This window comes from Mobula birostris, chromosome 2 (assembly GCF_030028105.1).
Source record: "Mobula birostris isolate sMobBir1 chromosome 2, sMobBir1.hap1, whole genome shotgun sequence".
Lineage (NCBI taxonomy): Eukaryota > Metazoa > Chordata > Chondrichthyes > Myliobatiformes > Myliobatidae > Mobula > Mobula birostris.
The window spans coordinates 70,368,374-70,386,536 of NC_092371.1; the positions used below are offsets into that span (position 1 = coordinate 70,368,374).

The 18,163-nt window shown below is 39.0% G+C and overlaps 1 protein-coding gene across 1 annotated transcript in view; it reads left to right on the top strand.

Moving 5' to 3' along the window:
- Positions 1 to 18,163, top strand: part of LOC140187491 (translocating chain-associated membrane protein 1-like 1) — a 119,830-nt gene that overhangs the window by 77,604 nt on the left and 24,063 nt on the right. The window contains exons 4-9 of the mRNA XM_072242834.1: positions 2,133 to 2,249; positions 2,338 to 2,396; positions 5,695 to 5,779; positions 8,099 to 8,169; positions 13,301 to 13,405; positions 16,161 to 16,304. Of these exons, the coding sequence (XP_072098935.1) occupies positions 2,133 to 2,249; positions 2,338 to 2,396; positions 5,695 to 5,779; positions 8,099 to 8,169; positions 13,301 to 13,405; positions 16,161 to 16,304 (581 nt within the window). The remainder of the gene's footprint in view (positions 1 to 2,132; positions 2,250 to 2,337; positions 2,397 to 5,694; positions 5,780 to 8,098; positions 8,170 to 13,300; positions 13,406 to 16,160; positions 16,305 to 18,163) is intronic.

An 18,163-nucleotide genomic window follows, 5' to 3' on the forward strand; every position in this document is an offset into this window, starting at 1 on the left:
CATTTGAATTGTGCCCCGCACATATTGTGCGAAAAGCGCCGGTTTCTCCTTTCTGCCAGGGGCCTGATTCATTATCATAATCGTCTCTTGTGGCTTCCATGGGGCATAGACAGGGATAACCGCCAGCTGATCTTGCTCCCCCACCCTGGGATTTGGCATCATTTGGGTTGGTAATTGTCTCTGAGGTTCAGGCGTGGGACTTTTCTCGGGGTCTGAGCTTATCCATTCTTCAGTATCACCTCGTGGGATGGTTGGATATAGGGGCTCTCTCCTCCCCCCATCCTTTTGTTTCACACTTCCTCCCACGGTGTGAGAGAACCCTGGAGAATTTTCGGGTCCCATGGTTAGTAGTGGCTCCCAGTATGGTGGTGGGGATCTTGTCACTAGCCAGTCCTCCTCATGATGACTCTCATCAGACAGATGATGAGACATGCTCCTGGCCTATTTGTCCCTGGGTTTTATTCCTTGATCAAGGTTTTGCTTTTATTATGACTGATCTTTTTCCGGACCATTTTTATGGCTTGTTCACAGCTTGTCACATCCCAAGTCCCCTTCCCATGGCCACACTTCGTCCCCCAATTTCTTATGTAAAATACCACTTAAAATACGTAAATCTCTCTTTATCATGAAACAACTCATACTTTTTACCTAGTGAAGTTTCTGTGCTTTTTTATCACACAACAGATCTTGTTCCACGTTTTTGTCTTTTTACCAAGCACGGTGTCTGCTGCTCAATTCTCCTGTTGATTTTTACCCAATACCTGTGCACAGTATCTACTGTTAAGTTTTCCTGATTTGTTTACCCAACTTTAATCCTTAGACGACTTCAAATTTTACCCGACCCATGCCACCTATCCAATTTTATCCTTTTTTTTTAATCAGACACAGTGTGTCAGCTGTCCAATTTTCAAATAATTGTCCTACCTTATACGAGTGTCTCGGCAGATTCGATCCAGGTCCCATTAAGGTCCTGTGTTGAGGTCCGGGCAGAGACTCACACCGGTATCGTAGGGAGCAACAAAGACATTTGTTTTTGTGGGCCTGATTGGTCCCCGTAGATAGGATGTTCGGTCTGTCGTTTACTCAGCCCGCCTCCGTGTCACAGTCCCTATGTTGGTACCTTGCTCGCTGCGGCGAATGTGGAAGTCGAATCCAGATAAAGTCACTCAGAGACCGTATAAGTATAAACTCTTTATTCAAAGCATCCAGGGCTTATTCAGTTAGTCGCTCAAACAGGAACAGTCTGTTTGACTGTTCCTGCCTGATTCCCCCAACTAACTAACAATTCCCCTTAAAACACAGATATATTTGTTCAGATACCTCCCACACAAGACAAGCTGGAGTCAAAGTTAGCCACTACACGACAGCCCCGAAAGACAAATTACAAAATAGGCATAATGGACAGAACATACATAAACAGGCTGGAGTGGCCCTATCTCTATGCATGAGTGCACAAGGAGATAAGCAACCCTAGCTAGCTACCTTCAAGAAGAACAGAACAGTCCTGACCAAGGGTCTCGGCCTGAAACGTCGACGGTACCTCTTCCTAGAGATGCTGCCTGGCCTGCTGCATTCACCAGTAACTTTGATGCGTGTCGTCTGTAAGAAGTTAGTACGTCCTTCCCATGAGTGTCCAGTTTATTTCTGCATTCCATGGATGTACTGGTTAGTAGGTTAATTGCTCATTGTAAATTTTCCTTTGATTAGTCTATGTTGGCTGGAATTAGGGTCTTATGCTCTTGGTAGGGTCATCCATGTCAAAGGGTAGAGACCAGACTAGGAGTGGTCCACTGTTCCTCCAGGTTCAGTGGTTCAGCTCAGGGCTAACAATCCTGACTGGTAAAACAAAATTATGGAAACGGCAGTGAAGCATCCTCCTGCATTTATGTGCAGTGGTACAGACAGGATGGAGGGCTTTCATTGCTGCCCTAAATGCCTGTGGCATAATGGCAGTAAGTAAGTTGGTTTGAGATTACAGGAGTTGCAGGTGTTCCAAATACAATGATAAATTGTAGCTCTTTTGTGGGACATCCTATTATTTTGAATTTGCATTAATTAGTAGGTATGTTTACAAATTTTGAAACTTTAGTTTGTGGAACATGTGTCTTAAGTTCTTTCCTTGTTACTTTCAGAAAATAAACAGACGACTACATTTGTCCAAAACAAAGCACAGTAAATTTAATGAGTCCGGCCAACTCGCCTTCTTCTATTTGTTTTCTTTTGTATGGGGAGGAAGCATATTGACTGGAGTAAGTATCTTTCTTTTACATATTTGTTACTATTATTTAGAACAGTTAACTTTAACTTTAATATACGGATTCTTTTTTAACTTAACAGGAAAAATTTACGACAGATCCTACTCTCTTATGGGAAGAATATCCACACCCACAAATGTTGTAAGCAAGTTTTTCTAATTTGTTAAATATGGAAATTTTTGAAAAAATTATTACATGTGGTACATAAGAAACCGGAATAACCATTAAGAATTATAAGCACTTTATTCAATGTTTAACTTGAAAGCAATTTAATTTTTGTCCAGGTAATGCTGGTTTCTGCTGTTGTCTGCACTTCTGCTGTCACGTCCACATAGTAACATTGGCATGAGATTATTGTGTTTTTTTGCATTGTGACTTTTGTGTTAGCCAAAAATCTGCAAGTTCACCATCCCTTGGTCAAGTGGTTGAGGAGATAATCTTGTATGCTGTTTAAGAAGTTTTGACTAGGTTTAGAGAATGTCAGGTTTGGCTTGAATTTGAATTAATCTTCATCTAAGCTGGAGTAGGCATTGTGTTATAGAGGGTAGAAAAACTAGCCAAAGTCTAATTGTGGATATGAAATTCATTATTTAATGAGAAAGAACATTTTGTTTCTTCTTTGCCTTTGATAACCTGCTAATGGAATCACAAGAATGTGCATGTTTAAAACTTAGTGTCTGAGAATTTATGTTGCATAAGAACATAAAATAGGAGTGGGTCACACAGTCCTTCAAGCTTGCCCCACTGTTCAATATGGTAATCTTCCCCATGTCTTGTCTTATCTCAGCTATTCTGTGTCATTTACCCAATTCCTTGACCTTTCAAAAATCTAATACAGACATTGAACTTGCAACACATTATGGACCCTTCAGCCAACGATGTGGTGACTTATATAAATTGATTCCACGATCAGTCTAATCTTTCCCTCCTGCACAGTTCATAACCCTCCATTTTTCTTACATCCATGTTCTTGTCTAAGAGTCTCTTAAAAGCTGTTACTGTATCAGCCTCTACAACCACCACTACTGACAGTGCAATCCAGCTTCCTATTACTGTGTGTGTGATGAAAAACAGCTACTTCAGAGCAGATTTGATGGGCCGAATGGCCTAAATTTGCTCCTACATCTTATGGTCTACCTCTGGCATCTCTCCTAAATTTCCTTCCACTCACCTTAAACAGATACTCTCTGGTATTGGCTATTACTGCCTTGGGTTGGGGGGGGGGGTGGGTGGTGGAGAGGCTAAGTGTCTTATCTATTCCTCTTGTTATCTTGTGAAATTTGTAGTTTTATGGCAGCAGAGTGAGCGTGTGTGTGTGTGTATGCAAAGAGAGAGTGTCCATGAGTTCAGTGTCCATTCAGAAATCTGATTCCAGAGGGGAAGAAGCTGTTCCTGAAACCTTAAATCTGTGTCTTCAGACTCCTGTACCCCATCACCTTGATAGCAATGAAAAGAGGGTATGTCCTGGTTGATGGAGGTCCCTAATGATGCTTTCTTGAGGCATCAACTTTTGAAGGTGTCCTCAGTGCTGGGGAGGCTAGTACCCATGATCGAGCTGGCTGAGTTTACAATTTTCTTAAGCTTTTCCCAATCCTATACAGTGGCCCTGCCATTTCAGATGATGCAACCAGTTAGAATGCACTCCATGGTACGCCTGTAAAATTTTTGAGAGTCTTTGATGATATGCCAAGTGTCCTCATAGTCCTAATGAAATATAGCCGCAGTCATGCCTTCTTTGTAATTGTGTCTATATGTTGGGCCCAGGATAGATCTCCAGAGATGTTGACACCCAGGAAATTGAAACTGCTCACCCTTTTCATTTCTGATTGCTTGATGAGAACTAGTGTGTTCCCTCTACTTCCCCTTCCTGAAGCTCTCAATCAATTTCTTGGTCATAATGAAGTTGGGTGCAAGATTGTTGTTGCAACCCCACTTATTTGATCTATCTCACTCATGTCCGTCTCCTCATCATCCCAGCGATAGCTCTGTCATCAGTAATTTATAGATCGTGTTTGAGCTGTACTTAGCCACGCAGTTGCGGGTGTAGAGAGTGGAGCAGCAAGCTAAGCATGCTTCCTTGAAGTGTGCTAGTGGTGATTGTCCGTGAGGTTATTTCCAATCTGCACTGACTCTGTCAAGTTGCCTGTCATCCTCCTCTGCCCAAAGAGAAAACCTTTTCTCACTAAACCTTAAGACATGATCTCTAACCCTGGCAGCTTCCTGGTAAATCTCTTCTGTAGACATTCACAGTGGAATGGTTCTATTGCTACCATCGCTTAATTAACCAATTTTGATGTTGAGCCTTGATGTGAATTTTGAAAAGCTGTTTATCCTCAAAGCATGACAAATGACCTCAACAATTGTCAGTGTATGTACATTTTCAAGTTCACATTAGCTACTATTGGGAGTTCTAGGTGATTTTGCTTTGCAGTCTATATGGGGGCTAAGGCCAGTTCTCTCACCCAAACTTGAAAATCAGAGATGAACATTTATAGCAGATTATTTACAGTAATTTTTCTGTTCTAAGAAATGGTTACAGTTTGCGATTTGATCAAAACTGTTTGTTGTTGACTAGAGTAAGATGGGATTCATAGCCTACATGAAAATAGGCTTCTTGGCCCAAAGTCTGTGCCCATTGTCAAACACCCAATTATATTAATTCAATGTTATTCTTCTCATGTTCCCATTCACTCCCATCAGACCCTAGCACTGCCACTGCATTCACCAATGTGAGAGGGACAATTTACAGCAGTCAATACCGACTAGCCCATATAGTCATAGTCATACTTTATTGATCCCGAGGGAGATTGGGATATCTTATCTGAATGTGGGAGAAAACTGGAGGACCAGGTGGAAATCCATGTGGAGAATATGGTCATGTGGAGAACATTCAAACTCCACACAAACAGTATCAGTGAGCAGGATTGAACTTGGACCACTGGCACTGAGAAGCATCAACTCCATGAGCTGTGCCACTCTTGAAGTGGAGAAAATATATCAGTGAATTTGTTTGATATTTAGAGTTTCACAGTGGCCTTGGTCAAGAGTCTAGTTTTGCAATGATGACTTGGCTGCTACAGAAGGAAATTAAGTACACAAAGGATATGTAATGTAGTTTTATTAATGTAATACTCTATTGTATGGTAGTTTGCTTTATTTAGCCATAACACCATCATAAGATCAGAAGTGAGGATGTTTGCTTTTGAAAATACATTGTTCTGTACCATTTGCAACAGTTCAGCTAATGGAAAAAGACCATCACTACGTGCCACAAGCTCTGGTCAAAATTTAGACACTACTGATAAATGGCAAAAAATGTTGTTAGCCACAAGTGCTAGGCAGTGTTCAGTTTTAATTTTGTTTTGTAGAAACTCTAACATGCTTGAACTTGTATTAATATAACTTGTGCTTGATACTTAGAATATATTGTTTGGTTCAGTTTTCAGGTGAAATTTTTCTACATTTGCCAGATCGCCTATTGGCTCCATGCGTTACCAGAGCTCTACTTTCAGAAAGTTAGAAAGGTAATTATATGCTGATATTATTTTACACTATTAGTATTTAAAACTAAATGCATCAATTTTTTGACTTTTGTATACTTTAATATAGAATGAGAAAAGGGACTTGTTTGAAAGTAAAGTCTTGACTGGCTAAGAATGTTTTTAATGCTACAGATTCCTTTTGTTGGGTAGTGTTTCAGTGTCTGACACAAATCCCAGTAGATGCTAACTTTAATATTCAAGAAGAACCTTGAACTGAATGCAAATTCTACTACTCCATTTCTTGCTGGTTTATAAGTTTATTTTCATTAATTTTTAAAGCTGAAAATATATATTTTTAATAAAGCAAATGATTATTAATGTTGTGACTGCTCCTTTATCAGTATTGTGGCTCATTTTGGGCTTTCTCAGCTGTCTCTTTTCCCAAGGCTATTCCTTCTGTATGCCAGGTGATTATTTATTTTTGATAATCTTCCTTCAGGGCATTTTGTGATGTATCATGTAAGTGTGTTCACACAATATTCCTTTCAACCAGCCTAAGTCTGAGGCTGAGGGGTGAAATTAAGGATTAACGAAAGTTGAGGTAAAGATGATGAGGATGCTGGGGATCAGTACAGCAACTGCAGGAAACCTTTCATAGGATATTAACTAGTTCTTGCCTTCATGTTCAATGCATCTGAGTTGATGTGAAGTTCAGCTTTTTCATTTGATAGTTCTATACTTCATTTGGATATGTTGCACAGCTCTTGCTGGCAGTGAACTTGGATATATAGTAGTGATCACTTGTGCTTATTATATAGTTTCTGCTAATCATGATTTATCTCTACAGGAATTAAACATTCATGTTGATTCGCAAATGATCATTTAGTGTCTATCCATATAAGATAAGTGAATAAGGTCAGGGGTCCCCAACCTGTTGCGCACCGCAGATGGGTTTAATATTGATGATATTCTTGCAGACCGGCTGCCGGGGGGTTCATGACAGGGAATGAGGAAAGGTGCAGCTAACTCGTATCATTTCATATCACCAAATCATATTGTTTCCGCATGGTCTGGTACCAGTTCGCAGCCCGGTGGTTGGGGACCACTAAATAAGGTTATTGGGACTACAGGATGGTATGCTATTCAGTATAATTAAATGAGCTTTTTGTGGAAGATTTAGTTCATCCATGAACCAGGTAAATCTGAAGTTCCATAAGGGCATTATTAATTTTAAAAAGCCTGGTTCAGTAATTAAAATTATAGCTGCTGACCTGCCTTCTGGGATGTTTCTCTCTTTCCCCACCCCCCATCCACCCAACTGCCTTCTGAAAATATTGCATGCCAGTACTATTGTGGGTAGAATACTCTCCAGTGAACAAGCAGCTTACTAGACCTTTATGTTAACAAACTGTGTTGATTTAACTAGTTTGTTTCTTCACAGTCTACTTGTGCAATTGAGAATCCTAGGCCTTTCTACCTAACCTCAGAATTTAAGTTACTGTGAATATCGTATGTTGGGAGTGAAAAAGTATACACTGTGTCTTGGAAACTGAAGCTACCTATTTTAATTTTTCAGTAGCCTGGCTCAGAGATTCTTGAGCACAAAAGTTGAACTGTACATGTCTACCAGCTGCTCAGTTGATCAAAGAGTAAGAAAGGATTTGAATTCAAGTTGCCTTAAACTTGCTGTTTTTGAACTTGTACAAGATGTGGTTTACTAATCAATACTTTCTATGGTAAATTTAAAATTAACATGTTTGTCAAAATGTTATTCTTTGACCAGAGGTATTTAGTTGAATAAACAAACTATGAAGAAGTGTAAATAATATTACTTCCATTTTAGAGGAGATGTCTATGCATTGATCTGAACAAATTCCAGAATGCTTCTGGAATAGATTGCATATTATGGCTGAAATTGCCATTTAAATTTCAACACTTTTAAGAAGATTGGTCTTGAATGCAAGGAAATGATGTGTGGACTCTTTTTGTTTTGCATCATTGTATTATTTATTTTCCTGCTAAATTATGTTTTTTTTTAATTTTATATTCCTTCAAGTTCTCCCTTGCCATTCCTCCCGTAAGAAAGCAGGTGGGCAAACAACTGAGCAGTCTGTTTCAAAGTCTTTTTAAGTCCTTCAACTTCTCTGCAAGATACGCAGCAATGGTTGCAGCGATGCTTCAACTTCTCCCTCCCTCTAGGGAAGCACCTAATTTCCCCTCAACATTATCTTCGGCATTGTGAACAGTTTCAAATCTGGGGATTTGTAGAAAAATCTGCAACCCTGCTTCATAATGCTCATTGTGTCTTTACTACTTTTTAAGTTCTGTTCCTCATTTGTTTCAAATTGTTAAATCTTACAGGAGGATATCGCTCGACAGCTGTACTACATTTGCCTTTACATATTCCAAATCACTGGTGCCTATATATTAACGTAAGTTTTTAATCATGTGTCTGGTGCAGAATTATTTTCAATTTAGATCATAATTTGGATTTATTTTTGTGTAGTGGAACTTTGATTATCTTCCAAAATAATCTCTGCTCTGTTTCCTTCACTCCATTTTGTTTTGTAAAATGGTGGGTAATCGAGATTCCCTTGAACAAAAAAAAGTTTGATCCACCTTGCATTCTGTTTCTTTTTAGATCTGTATTGAGCTCATTTCAAGGTTGCAAAAGTTCTTTTGAAAAGAAACATAATGTCAGGAAAGCTACCTGTTGATCAGTGCACACCTGCATCCCTTTTCTCTACTGATCTGTACTAACTGCTGCTGTTAGCCCCATGCTCCCTTTTGCACATTGTTCTCCTTGCATTCTTTTCTTTTCAAATCTTTTGACTGGTAGAGAATACAACAAACTGAAAGATTTCAAAAGAAGTGGTACATAGTCAGCCCATTCTTAGAAGCTGTGTTCTCAGTGCTTACTGATAGAGGGCCAGCTGATATGCCATTCTAATAACTCCTACAGACAAAATGACTATAAATGATCAAAATTCCATCATACTGTATTGAGTTGATAAAACTGCAGCCTAAAGAATGAACCACACATTTTAAAATTTTCCTAAAAAAATAGCTTTGATGAACTTGGAATATTGACAAATTTGTTTGTTCTTAAATTACATTTTCCATATAGTTTAAACGTACAAGAAAATTGACAGTACTCATAATTTGTCCAGTGGTTATACATTATAAGCTTTAAATCAACCTCAAACTTTTTCCATTAATGTTTTCAAGTATTTTACTAAAATATTTCTGTGCAATATACAGTGGATTCTGGTTAATTGAGACACATGACTAGTATATTTTGGCTCAATTAAGTGGCTACCCCAATTAGCTGAAGTTTCATGGAAATAGTTTTAAAGGATAAAGTATGTTTAACTGAGCAGTGAACAATGTATTTAAATGTAAAAGGAACAAATTGGAACATTACCAATATTTACTACAGTACTATAAAACTGTTATCGATGGAGGAATTCATGCAGTGTATGCTGCTGTGTTCTTTTGATTAACTGTAAATGAATAAAATCAGCCTAGACACCTAGTACAGATAATGGATTGCCTTCATTGCCTTCCTGCCTGAAGTAGTGGCTAAACTTACCGGTTTGTAACTTGACATCAAATGAATAACAACAAGCATACGCAAATGACACTATTTAAAAAAAGTTGCTCTAGGCATGCTGTATTGCATAACAGCCATACAAGTGCACCTGACTGACACAAGGTAGAAATTGGGGCACACTCCTGCCCCAATTAAGTGGCATAGTATCCCAAATAAGTAGCTGCTCCGATTAACCAATGGCCCAATTAACCGGAATGCACTGTATTTTTCTTTGAGCGATGTAAACCAATATATTGCAGATGCTGGAAATCAGCAGTAAAACAGAAAATAAAGCAAATACTGAGCAAATCGGATGTTTTGTTTTGAAGAGAGAAACAGCTTGTTTTACTTGGAAATTCCATTTCAACTTTAAGGTTTAATTTGAAACAAACTTTCATCTGCGGAGAAAAGGAAGGAAAAAGAATACATTTGTAATAGAGTGGCGGGCTTGAGAGTTTAAACGATAAAATGGATTATTCTTTGTTCTTTGGAACGTAGAAGGTTGAGGGGGGACTTGATAGAGGTATATAAAATTATGAGGGGGATAGATAGAGTTGACGTGGATAGGCTTTTTCCATTGAGAGTGGGGGAGATTCAAACAAGAGGACATGAGTTGAGAGTTGAAGGGCAAAAGTTTAGGGGTAACATGAGGGGGAACTTCTTTACTCAGAGAGTGGTAGCTGTGTGGAACAAGCTTCCAGCAGAAGTGGTTGGGGCAGGTTCGATGTTGTTGTTTAAAGTTAAATTGGACAGCTGTATGGACAGGAAAGGAATGGAGGTTTATGGGCTGAGTGCAGGTCGGTGGGACTAGGTGAGAGTAAGAGATCGGCACGGACTAGAAGGGCCGAGATGGCCTGTTTCTGTGCTGTAGTTGTTATATGGTTATATATGGTTATATTGAGCAGGGTAAGAGATAGTATGTAAAGCATTGTTTAACATGTATAAATATTGCTTGCATCTGAGGTAGAACTGAAGTCATTTTTTGTGTAAGTGAGCTGCAAACGCTGGATTTGAACCTCGTCAGTTTTTTCAAAACAAATTTCAGAATTTCTGGAAGCAATTAAAGCATTAACAATAGCAAAACTAGAAACAGTAAATATAATAAATACTTAGTTAAACAAGCAGCATCTCTTAATATAGAAACAAGATTAATATTTCAGATCATCAGCCTGTAACAATGGTCCTGGTTTTACTGTGAAGTGTGGAACTGCTATCACTGATATCCTGAAACATGTTGACATTACAAAAGAGAAGATACTGGTCTGTTAGTCTGCATAGTGAATAAATCCCCAGGGTCTGAAAAAAACAGGACGATGAGGGAGCAAGGGAAGAAATTGTAGGGGCCTTGGCAGAAATTTTTTTTGTAAGTACCTTAGCCACAGATGACCTACGTAATACTGGAGGATAGCTAATGTTGTGCCTTATTTAAGAAAATCTGAAAGAACAAATCAAGGAACTATAGGCCAATGAGCCCAACATCAGTGGTGGAAAAGGTACTGGAAGACATTCTGAGAAACAGATTTATTTGCATATGGAAGGGCAAGAACTTGGAAATAGTCATCATGGTTTTGTGCATGGAGAAATCGTGTCTCTCAAATTTGATTGAAAACATGATGAAGACTAAAGAGCACAGTGTAGTAGACATTATGTATGTGGACTTTAGCAAAGCTTTTGGCAGATCCTGCATGATAGCAGTGTTTGGAAACTTGAACACATGGACACTAGAGCGAGCTGGCTAATTGGATACAAAATTGGCTTAGTGGAGGAGATGGGGTGGTAATGAGTTACTATTTGGGTTGGAGGCCTATGATTAGTGGTGTGCTGTGGAGATTGGATGAAAATGCAGATGGCATGATTCATAAACTCCAGATGGCATCAATATTAATGATCTAGTGGGCAGTGAAGAAAATTGTCTGAGGTACTGTAAGATCTAAATCAATTGGTAGTTTCAGTGAAGGAATGGTAAATTTAATTCTGCAAAGTGCAAAATTATGCATCTTAAGAAGATGAGCCAAGGCAAGATGTATACAGTGAATGACAGTGCCCTGAGGAGTATTGTAGAATAGAGAGACATGGTTGCCTGAAAGTGGGTAGGCAGGTAGTAAAAAAAAAACATATGGCATGCTTGCTACCTTCAGATGGGGCACTGAGTACAATAATTGGGGTGTCACATTACAGCTGTAGAAGATATTGGTGAGACCACATCTGGAATATTGTGTTCATTTAGGATGGAAGTTTAAAAAAAAAAGTATGCAGAAAATAGTCACAAGGATATTGTTTTCACTGTGACTGAAGGGCTTGAGTTTTAAGGAGAGATAGCTTGGGACTGTTTTCCCTGGAGCATGGGAGACTGAGAAATGACCTTGTTGCAGTTAATGCGTGATGCACAAAATGGATTGGAATAGTCGTCTTGTCCCCAAGGTGTTTGAAATTAAAGGACATAGATTTAAGGTGAGAGGGGTAAGATTTAAAAGAGATCTGAGAGGCAAGTTTTCACACAGGGTATATGAAATGAGCTGGTAGAGGAAGTAGTAGACTCAAGTATAATTGCAATGTTTTTAAGACATTTGAAGTATTACATGTACACAAAAGGTTTAGAGGGATATGAGCCAAATGCATGTAAATGGAACTAGCTATGAGGGATGACTTGATCGCTTTAGATAATTTGGGCTGAGAGGCTTGTTTATGTGATGTATAACTAACTCATTTCTAAATATTTGTAAATTTTGGAACTTGGCTGAAATGGAGTCTGGAGATTATTTCTGTGCTCTGTTGCTGGATTCTACATGGGAGAATCTTGCAAAGATTCTAAGATGTACAGTGTTTGAGGAATCAGCTATGTGCCTGGCACAGGATCCAATAATACATTTATTACAATGTGGACTATTGGCTGTATGAGGAAGAGGGGGAGGAAAAATAAGGTGAGTTCTCTAAATTGTGACATGTCTATTGTGTTTAATTAATTTTTTTGGTTTTGTAGAGCTTAAAGCTTTTATTTAAAGTTAGTTTTTAAAGTATTTAATGAATTGAATAAATTAAATGTTTAATGGTCAGTGAAAAGTTTTGACAAATTGCAAATCTTCACTATCAAAGACATCCAGGAGTGTTTCATGATCATCTCTCTTCTGACCACTTGGACAAACACTTCTGTTTCCAGCAAAGTTCAACGGAATAAGGAACATGAGCTGGGTGTCAGTAATGCCAGGACAATTAAACGTGTTTGTCTCCACAGATGCTGCCTGCACTGTTGAGTATTTTTATCATTCTCTTTTAATTTCAGATTTCCAGCATTTGTATTATTTTACTTGTATTCACTGTTGTAAGAGATAGCTTTAGTGACCATGGGGCAGGTAGGGGAAAATAGGCCAAGGTGATTTATCTTGTATATTATCCAGTGCCTTCTGCTGGAAGGTGCATGCAAGTTGATGTTGGGCAAGGACAATATTTGGCTTACAAGTCAGTTACTTAGTCTACCCCCAATAATTGTCTAACTTGTTCATAATGATAGCTGTTTCAGTCAGTATTTCAGAAGGTGCCTCTGGAAAGTTGCCCATTGGAATTGAATTCTCTTGGAAACTGGATTTAAGATTGAAGCAGAGAGAATAATAGTTATAAATAAATTGTTTGTTTATTGGTTTTACTTTATAGTATCCAGAGGAGTTACTTTATTACTTAAGGTTAGTAGTTAAAACACTGATTTCACCACCCCTGCCCCTCTATTCATGTATTTCTTGTGTATAGTAATGCCAAAGCTTACCATGCCCAATATGAAAATACATTGTGGTACATGTTTTGTCTGTGTCATAGCTTCAAGTTTAAATAGATGTGTGATAGCTTTTTAATGAAACCTACTGATATGACAATTTCAAGGTAGGTATTTTCTTTAGAAAGAAACATTCTAGTATCTCATTTAGAAATGTACAGAATCATCCTTTAATATGAATTTTGTTTGTGCCTTGTTTTTATAACAGCCTCCACAGACTGGGCTTGATACTCTTGGTACCGCATTACTTGGTAGAGCTTTTGTTTCATGCATCACGACTATTTTACTTCAGTGATGAAAACAAGCAAAAAGGGTAAGAGTAGTTTGTGAAGCTTGGTAGGATTTATTAAATAGTTTTGGAGTATAAGCAGTTATTTTTACTCAGCAACTTTATCCAGTTAGAAAATAAATAGCATCAGTCTTCGAACCAGGTTAACTGAGTGAGGTCAGGGTAGCACTGCTGGTATAAATATCTGCAGCACTCTAGGGCTAGGGCTGGGGAGGGGGAAGCTTGTTTGTGCTATGTTAGTGATATCTGTGCAGTGAAAGGCAGGTGTTGAAGGCAAGATTAAGTTCAGTCAATGTCTTTACTAAACTGAAATCCTGTCTATCTTCTGATATAAACTGTGTCTATTCTGAGTGAGCATACCTTAATCCATTATAATGAAGGGGAAGCTTTTGGGACAGCAGAAGAGCAAGAGTACCTGAAAGAGAAGGACAACTAGTTGAAATAAATAGGATATTGTAATGGAGGGGAAAGGCAAGAGATAGACTTTAATGTTTCCACAATGTTGGAAAAACTAAAGTTCAAAGTAAATTTATTATCAAAATACATATATGTCACTCTATACAACTCTGAGATTCATTTTCTTGTGGGCATACTAAATAAATTCAATAACCATAATAGAATCAATGAAAAACTACACCAATCGGTGCACAAATACAAAAAGAAAGAAAGAATAAAAAAAAATAAACAATAAATATCAAGAACAAGAGATGAAGATTCTCTGAAAGTGAGTCCATAGGTTGTGGGAGCAGTTCAGTGATGGGCAAGTGAAGTTGAGTGAAGTTATCCCCTCTAATTCAAGAGCCTGATGATTGAGGGGGTAATAACTGTTCCTGAACCTGATGGTGTGAGTCCTGAGGCTCCTGTACCACCTTCCTGATGGCAGTACTGAGAAGAGAGCATAACCTGGATGGTGGGGGTCCCTGATGATGGATGCTGTTTTCCTGCAACAATGCCTCATGTAGTGTGCTCAGTGGTGGGGAGGGCTTTACCTGTGATGGTCTGGGTATGATTTTTCATTCAAGGATATTGGTATTTTCCATACTAGGCTGTGATGCAGCCAGTCGATATATTCTCCACCATACATCACCACACAGAAATTTGTTGAAGTTTTAGATGGTATCCCGAGTTTTTGCAAACTTCTAAGAAAATAGAGGTGCTGCAGTGTTTTCTTTGTAAGTGCACTTGTGTGCTGGTCCTCTGAAATGATAACACTGAGGAATTTAAAGTTGCTGACCCTCCCCAACCTTGATCTCCCAATGAGGTCTCATGGACCTCCAGTTTCCTCCTCCTGAAGCTCCTTGGTCTTGCTGATATTGAGTAAGAGGTTGTTGTCTCCCTCTTGTATTAAGTGATAACACTAACAATTTTTAGCCATTGTCTGTAAGTATTAAGTATGGTAGTGTAGCAATTACAGCAGCTGTGATTATTGATTGGGGTTGAGTTGTCACTGCTTGTTTGTAAGGAGTTTGTGCATTGACCATTTGGGTTTCCTCCCACATTCCAGCGGCATACAGTTAGGTTTCGTGAGATAGTGGTCATGTTATATTGGCTCCAGAAGTGCAGTGACACTTGCGGACTGCTCAGCACAATCCTTGCTGATTTGATTTGATACAACTGATGTATTTCTCTGCATGTCTTGATGTACATATGGCAAATAAAGCTAATCTTTAAGTAATAAAATCATCAAAAGTGGATATTCACAGTAAATCTGGAGACACCTACAGAGAGAGAGAGAGAGAAACATTTAATGTTTTAGGCCTTTCATCCAAACTAGAAAAGCTGAACATTTTGAGGTACAGAAAGGAGGATGTGCTGTGATAGGTAATTGTAAGAGAGAAAGTGACATGAAGAATGATGATGCTTGGCAATAGAACTAGTGCAATGGGCTGGTTTGACAGACCCAAACTATTCGAGTGTCCAGGAGATGTCATAATAAGTGTACAAGCACAACTAAGTAATTTAAGCCTACTTTATTATCACAAAATAGAAAGCACAAATAAACCATACAAAATATTATGTAGTAGGTCATAAGGATTTCGGGGCTCATGAGCACCCAGAGGAAACCCACAGGGAGAATGTACAAACTCCTGATAGACAGCGGGTATTGAATCCCAATTGCTGGCACTGTGAAGTGTTATGTTAATCACTATGCTACTGTGCTGCCTCATTTGTGTCATTTTCTTCGATTGGGAGGTCATTCAAAAGCTGGCAATTCAACATAGTCACAAAATGAATGGCTAGCTAATTTAAGAAAAAGCGCTTTTTTTCTTGGACCATAAAATGCTTTGCCTCAGATTGAGCTAAAATGAAGAGATGTGGAATGTTATTACTTAGTGTCTTTCAGTTGGAATTCATCATACAACTGGTGGTAACTGGAATAAATTTAATGCAATAAAATGTAGAATGAATATTGGAAAATAAATTACATTAACTATTGCTGTTGAAAACTCTGGAAGCATTTAACATTGTATCTCAATAAATAAATGAACAAGTCTGTGAAGGGAAAAACAGTTCATGTTTCAAGTCACTGACTTTAAATAATAAACTTTAAGGATGACCTTCCATTTTCCAAAAAGTCATTGACCTGAAATGTGACCACTGCTTATCTCTCCACAGAGGCCACTTGATTTGTCGAGTATTTTCAGCACTTTTCTGTTTTTATTCCTGGTCTCTAGGATATTTGGCATACTGCTTTGGGATATGATTATATTCATGTTTTCTATTGATAAAATTAAACTTTAGCTATCAGTTAATTTTTTTTTAATCCTTTTCTTCCCAGCTTCACCCTGTGGGCTCTGCTTTTTGTAATGGCCCGCCTTCTCACTTTGACGCTATCTGTCCTCACTTTTGGCTTTGGCCTGGCAAGAGCAGAGAATCAAGATTTTTCAATAGCAGATGGAGATTTCAACACATTGACTGTCAGGTATGTTATTAAAATGTAGTCCAGTATTTGAGGAAGTTTCAAGTATTCTTAGAGTGAATATATACATGAAAGGCATTGGCTGGAATTGCTTCACTTCTCAATTTGTGGATTGCAGTTATTGATAGCGGACTCATTACACTTTTTTTTTCAGAACACATTTTATTAGTATTATTTCCTGGAGTAACAATAGCCCACACTAATTTCCCAACTTTAGCTGCTTAAGTATTTCCACGAAGCGCAGTAGTATAAGTTTGAGGAACAGCTTCCCATCTTCTGATGAGCACATTGCAGGTCACAAGGTTTGAAAGTTTAATTCAACCATTTCAGATAATCAGTCTCAGTAATTAGTACCAGAATTGGCCAGTTTTGATGAAGGGTCATCAACCTGCAACATTTTTCCTCTTCAAAGATGCTACATAATTTGCTGAACATTCACAGCATTCTGTTTTTATATCTGACTTGCAATTTCTTTGTACATCTCATTGTTTCCCAGTATTTTTTTCTTCCTTTTGGGTATTCTCGTTCATCTCCTTCTTACATCTGTTGACAAAATACATGTGATTTACTCATCAGAGTAACTTTTTGGCATGGACTAGGTGGCCTAATGTTCTCTTCCTGTGCTTTAGTGCTCTTATGATTCTGATTTCAAAAAAGCCTTTTCCCTCCACTCTCCACCCTCCACCTGCTACAACACACTCAAGGAACTCAGCAGGTCAGGCAGCATCAGTGGAGAGAATAAACAGTCGACATTTTGGGCCAAAACCCTTCTTCAACACTGGAAAGGGTGGAGGGGAGATGCCAGAATAAAAGGGTTGGGGGAGAGGCTAGCTGGAAGGTGATAGGTGGGTGGGAAAATTCAAGAGGAAGAGGAGAAAGGATCTGATGGGAGAGGAGAGTGGACAGTTGGAGAAGGGGAAGGTGGAGGGGGAAACTGAAAGGTCAGAGTGAGGAATAAAGAAAGGGGGGTGGGGGCAATTCCTTCACTGGAATTTATCCTCCATCTATATTCATGCCATCAGATTGGAGGGTACCCAGATGTTGCTCCTAAGGTGTTGCTCCTAAGGTATTGCTCCTCCACCCGGAGGTTATTATCACCTTGGCACAAAAGGAGGCCATGGAGTGACACATTGGACCGGGAATCAAATCAAATCAAGTTTAATTGTCAGTCAAACCATACACAGTTACAGCCGAACGCGACAGTACAAAAACATAGATGCGCATTCAAAATAGCGAGAAAGGATAAAAAACATAGTCACGTAAGAAAAGACATTTTTATTCCAAGACCCTGAGCGACAAGTCTCACAAATTGATGGTTCCCAGCAGTCCAGCCTGTAATTCCATCAATCCAGCAGTGGAGGGCAGCACCAACAAGAGCAGTCACCCACAACCAAGCCCAGACGTTTTACTATAACGTCAGCCCACTGCTTGAGGCCTAGTCCTTGCTACAACTGAGTCAACACTGCTGCCTTGCCGCCTGTGGAAATCAATGTCCAACAGGATCTTGCAGTTGCAAAGGGAACATCCAAGATAGTCACTCACGGTTTCACTACACACTGACGTTGCACCACCTTGAAGGCACCAACTTTGGTGTCTCCAAGTCGCAGGCAGCAGCATGGTCTGCTCCCAGGTCAACTCTTCCAAACCCATTCCGGATCCTCCTGAGGTCTGACACACCGACTCACCTCTAAACCGCCAGCTAGCTCTTACGACACCCTGGCTGGCTACTCCAAACAATGAGCAGCTCACTGATGTGGTAGACCTGCTGTACACGTAGTTATTGTAGTCAAGACTAGTCTTACTATGTTTTAAAAACACATTAAACAAAGAGAAAAAGCACCTTTTGGTTGGCCCCTGAGTGT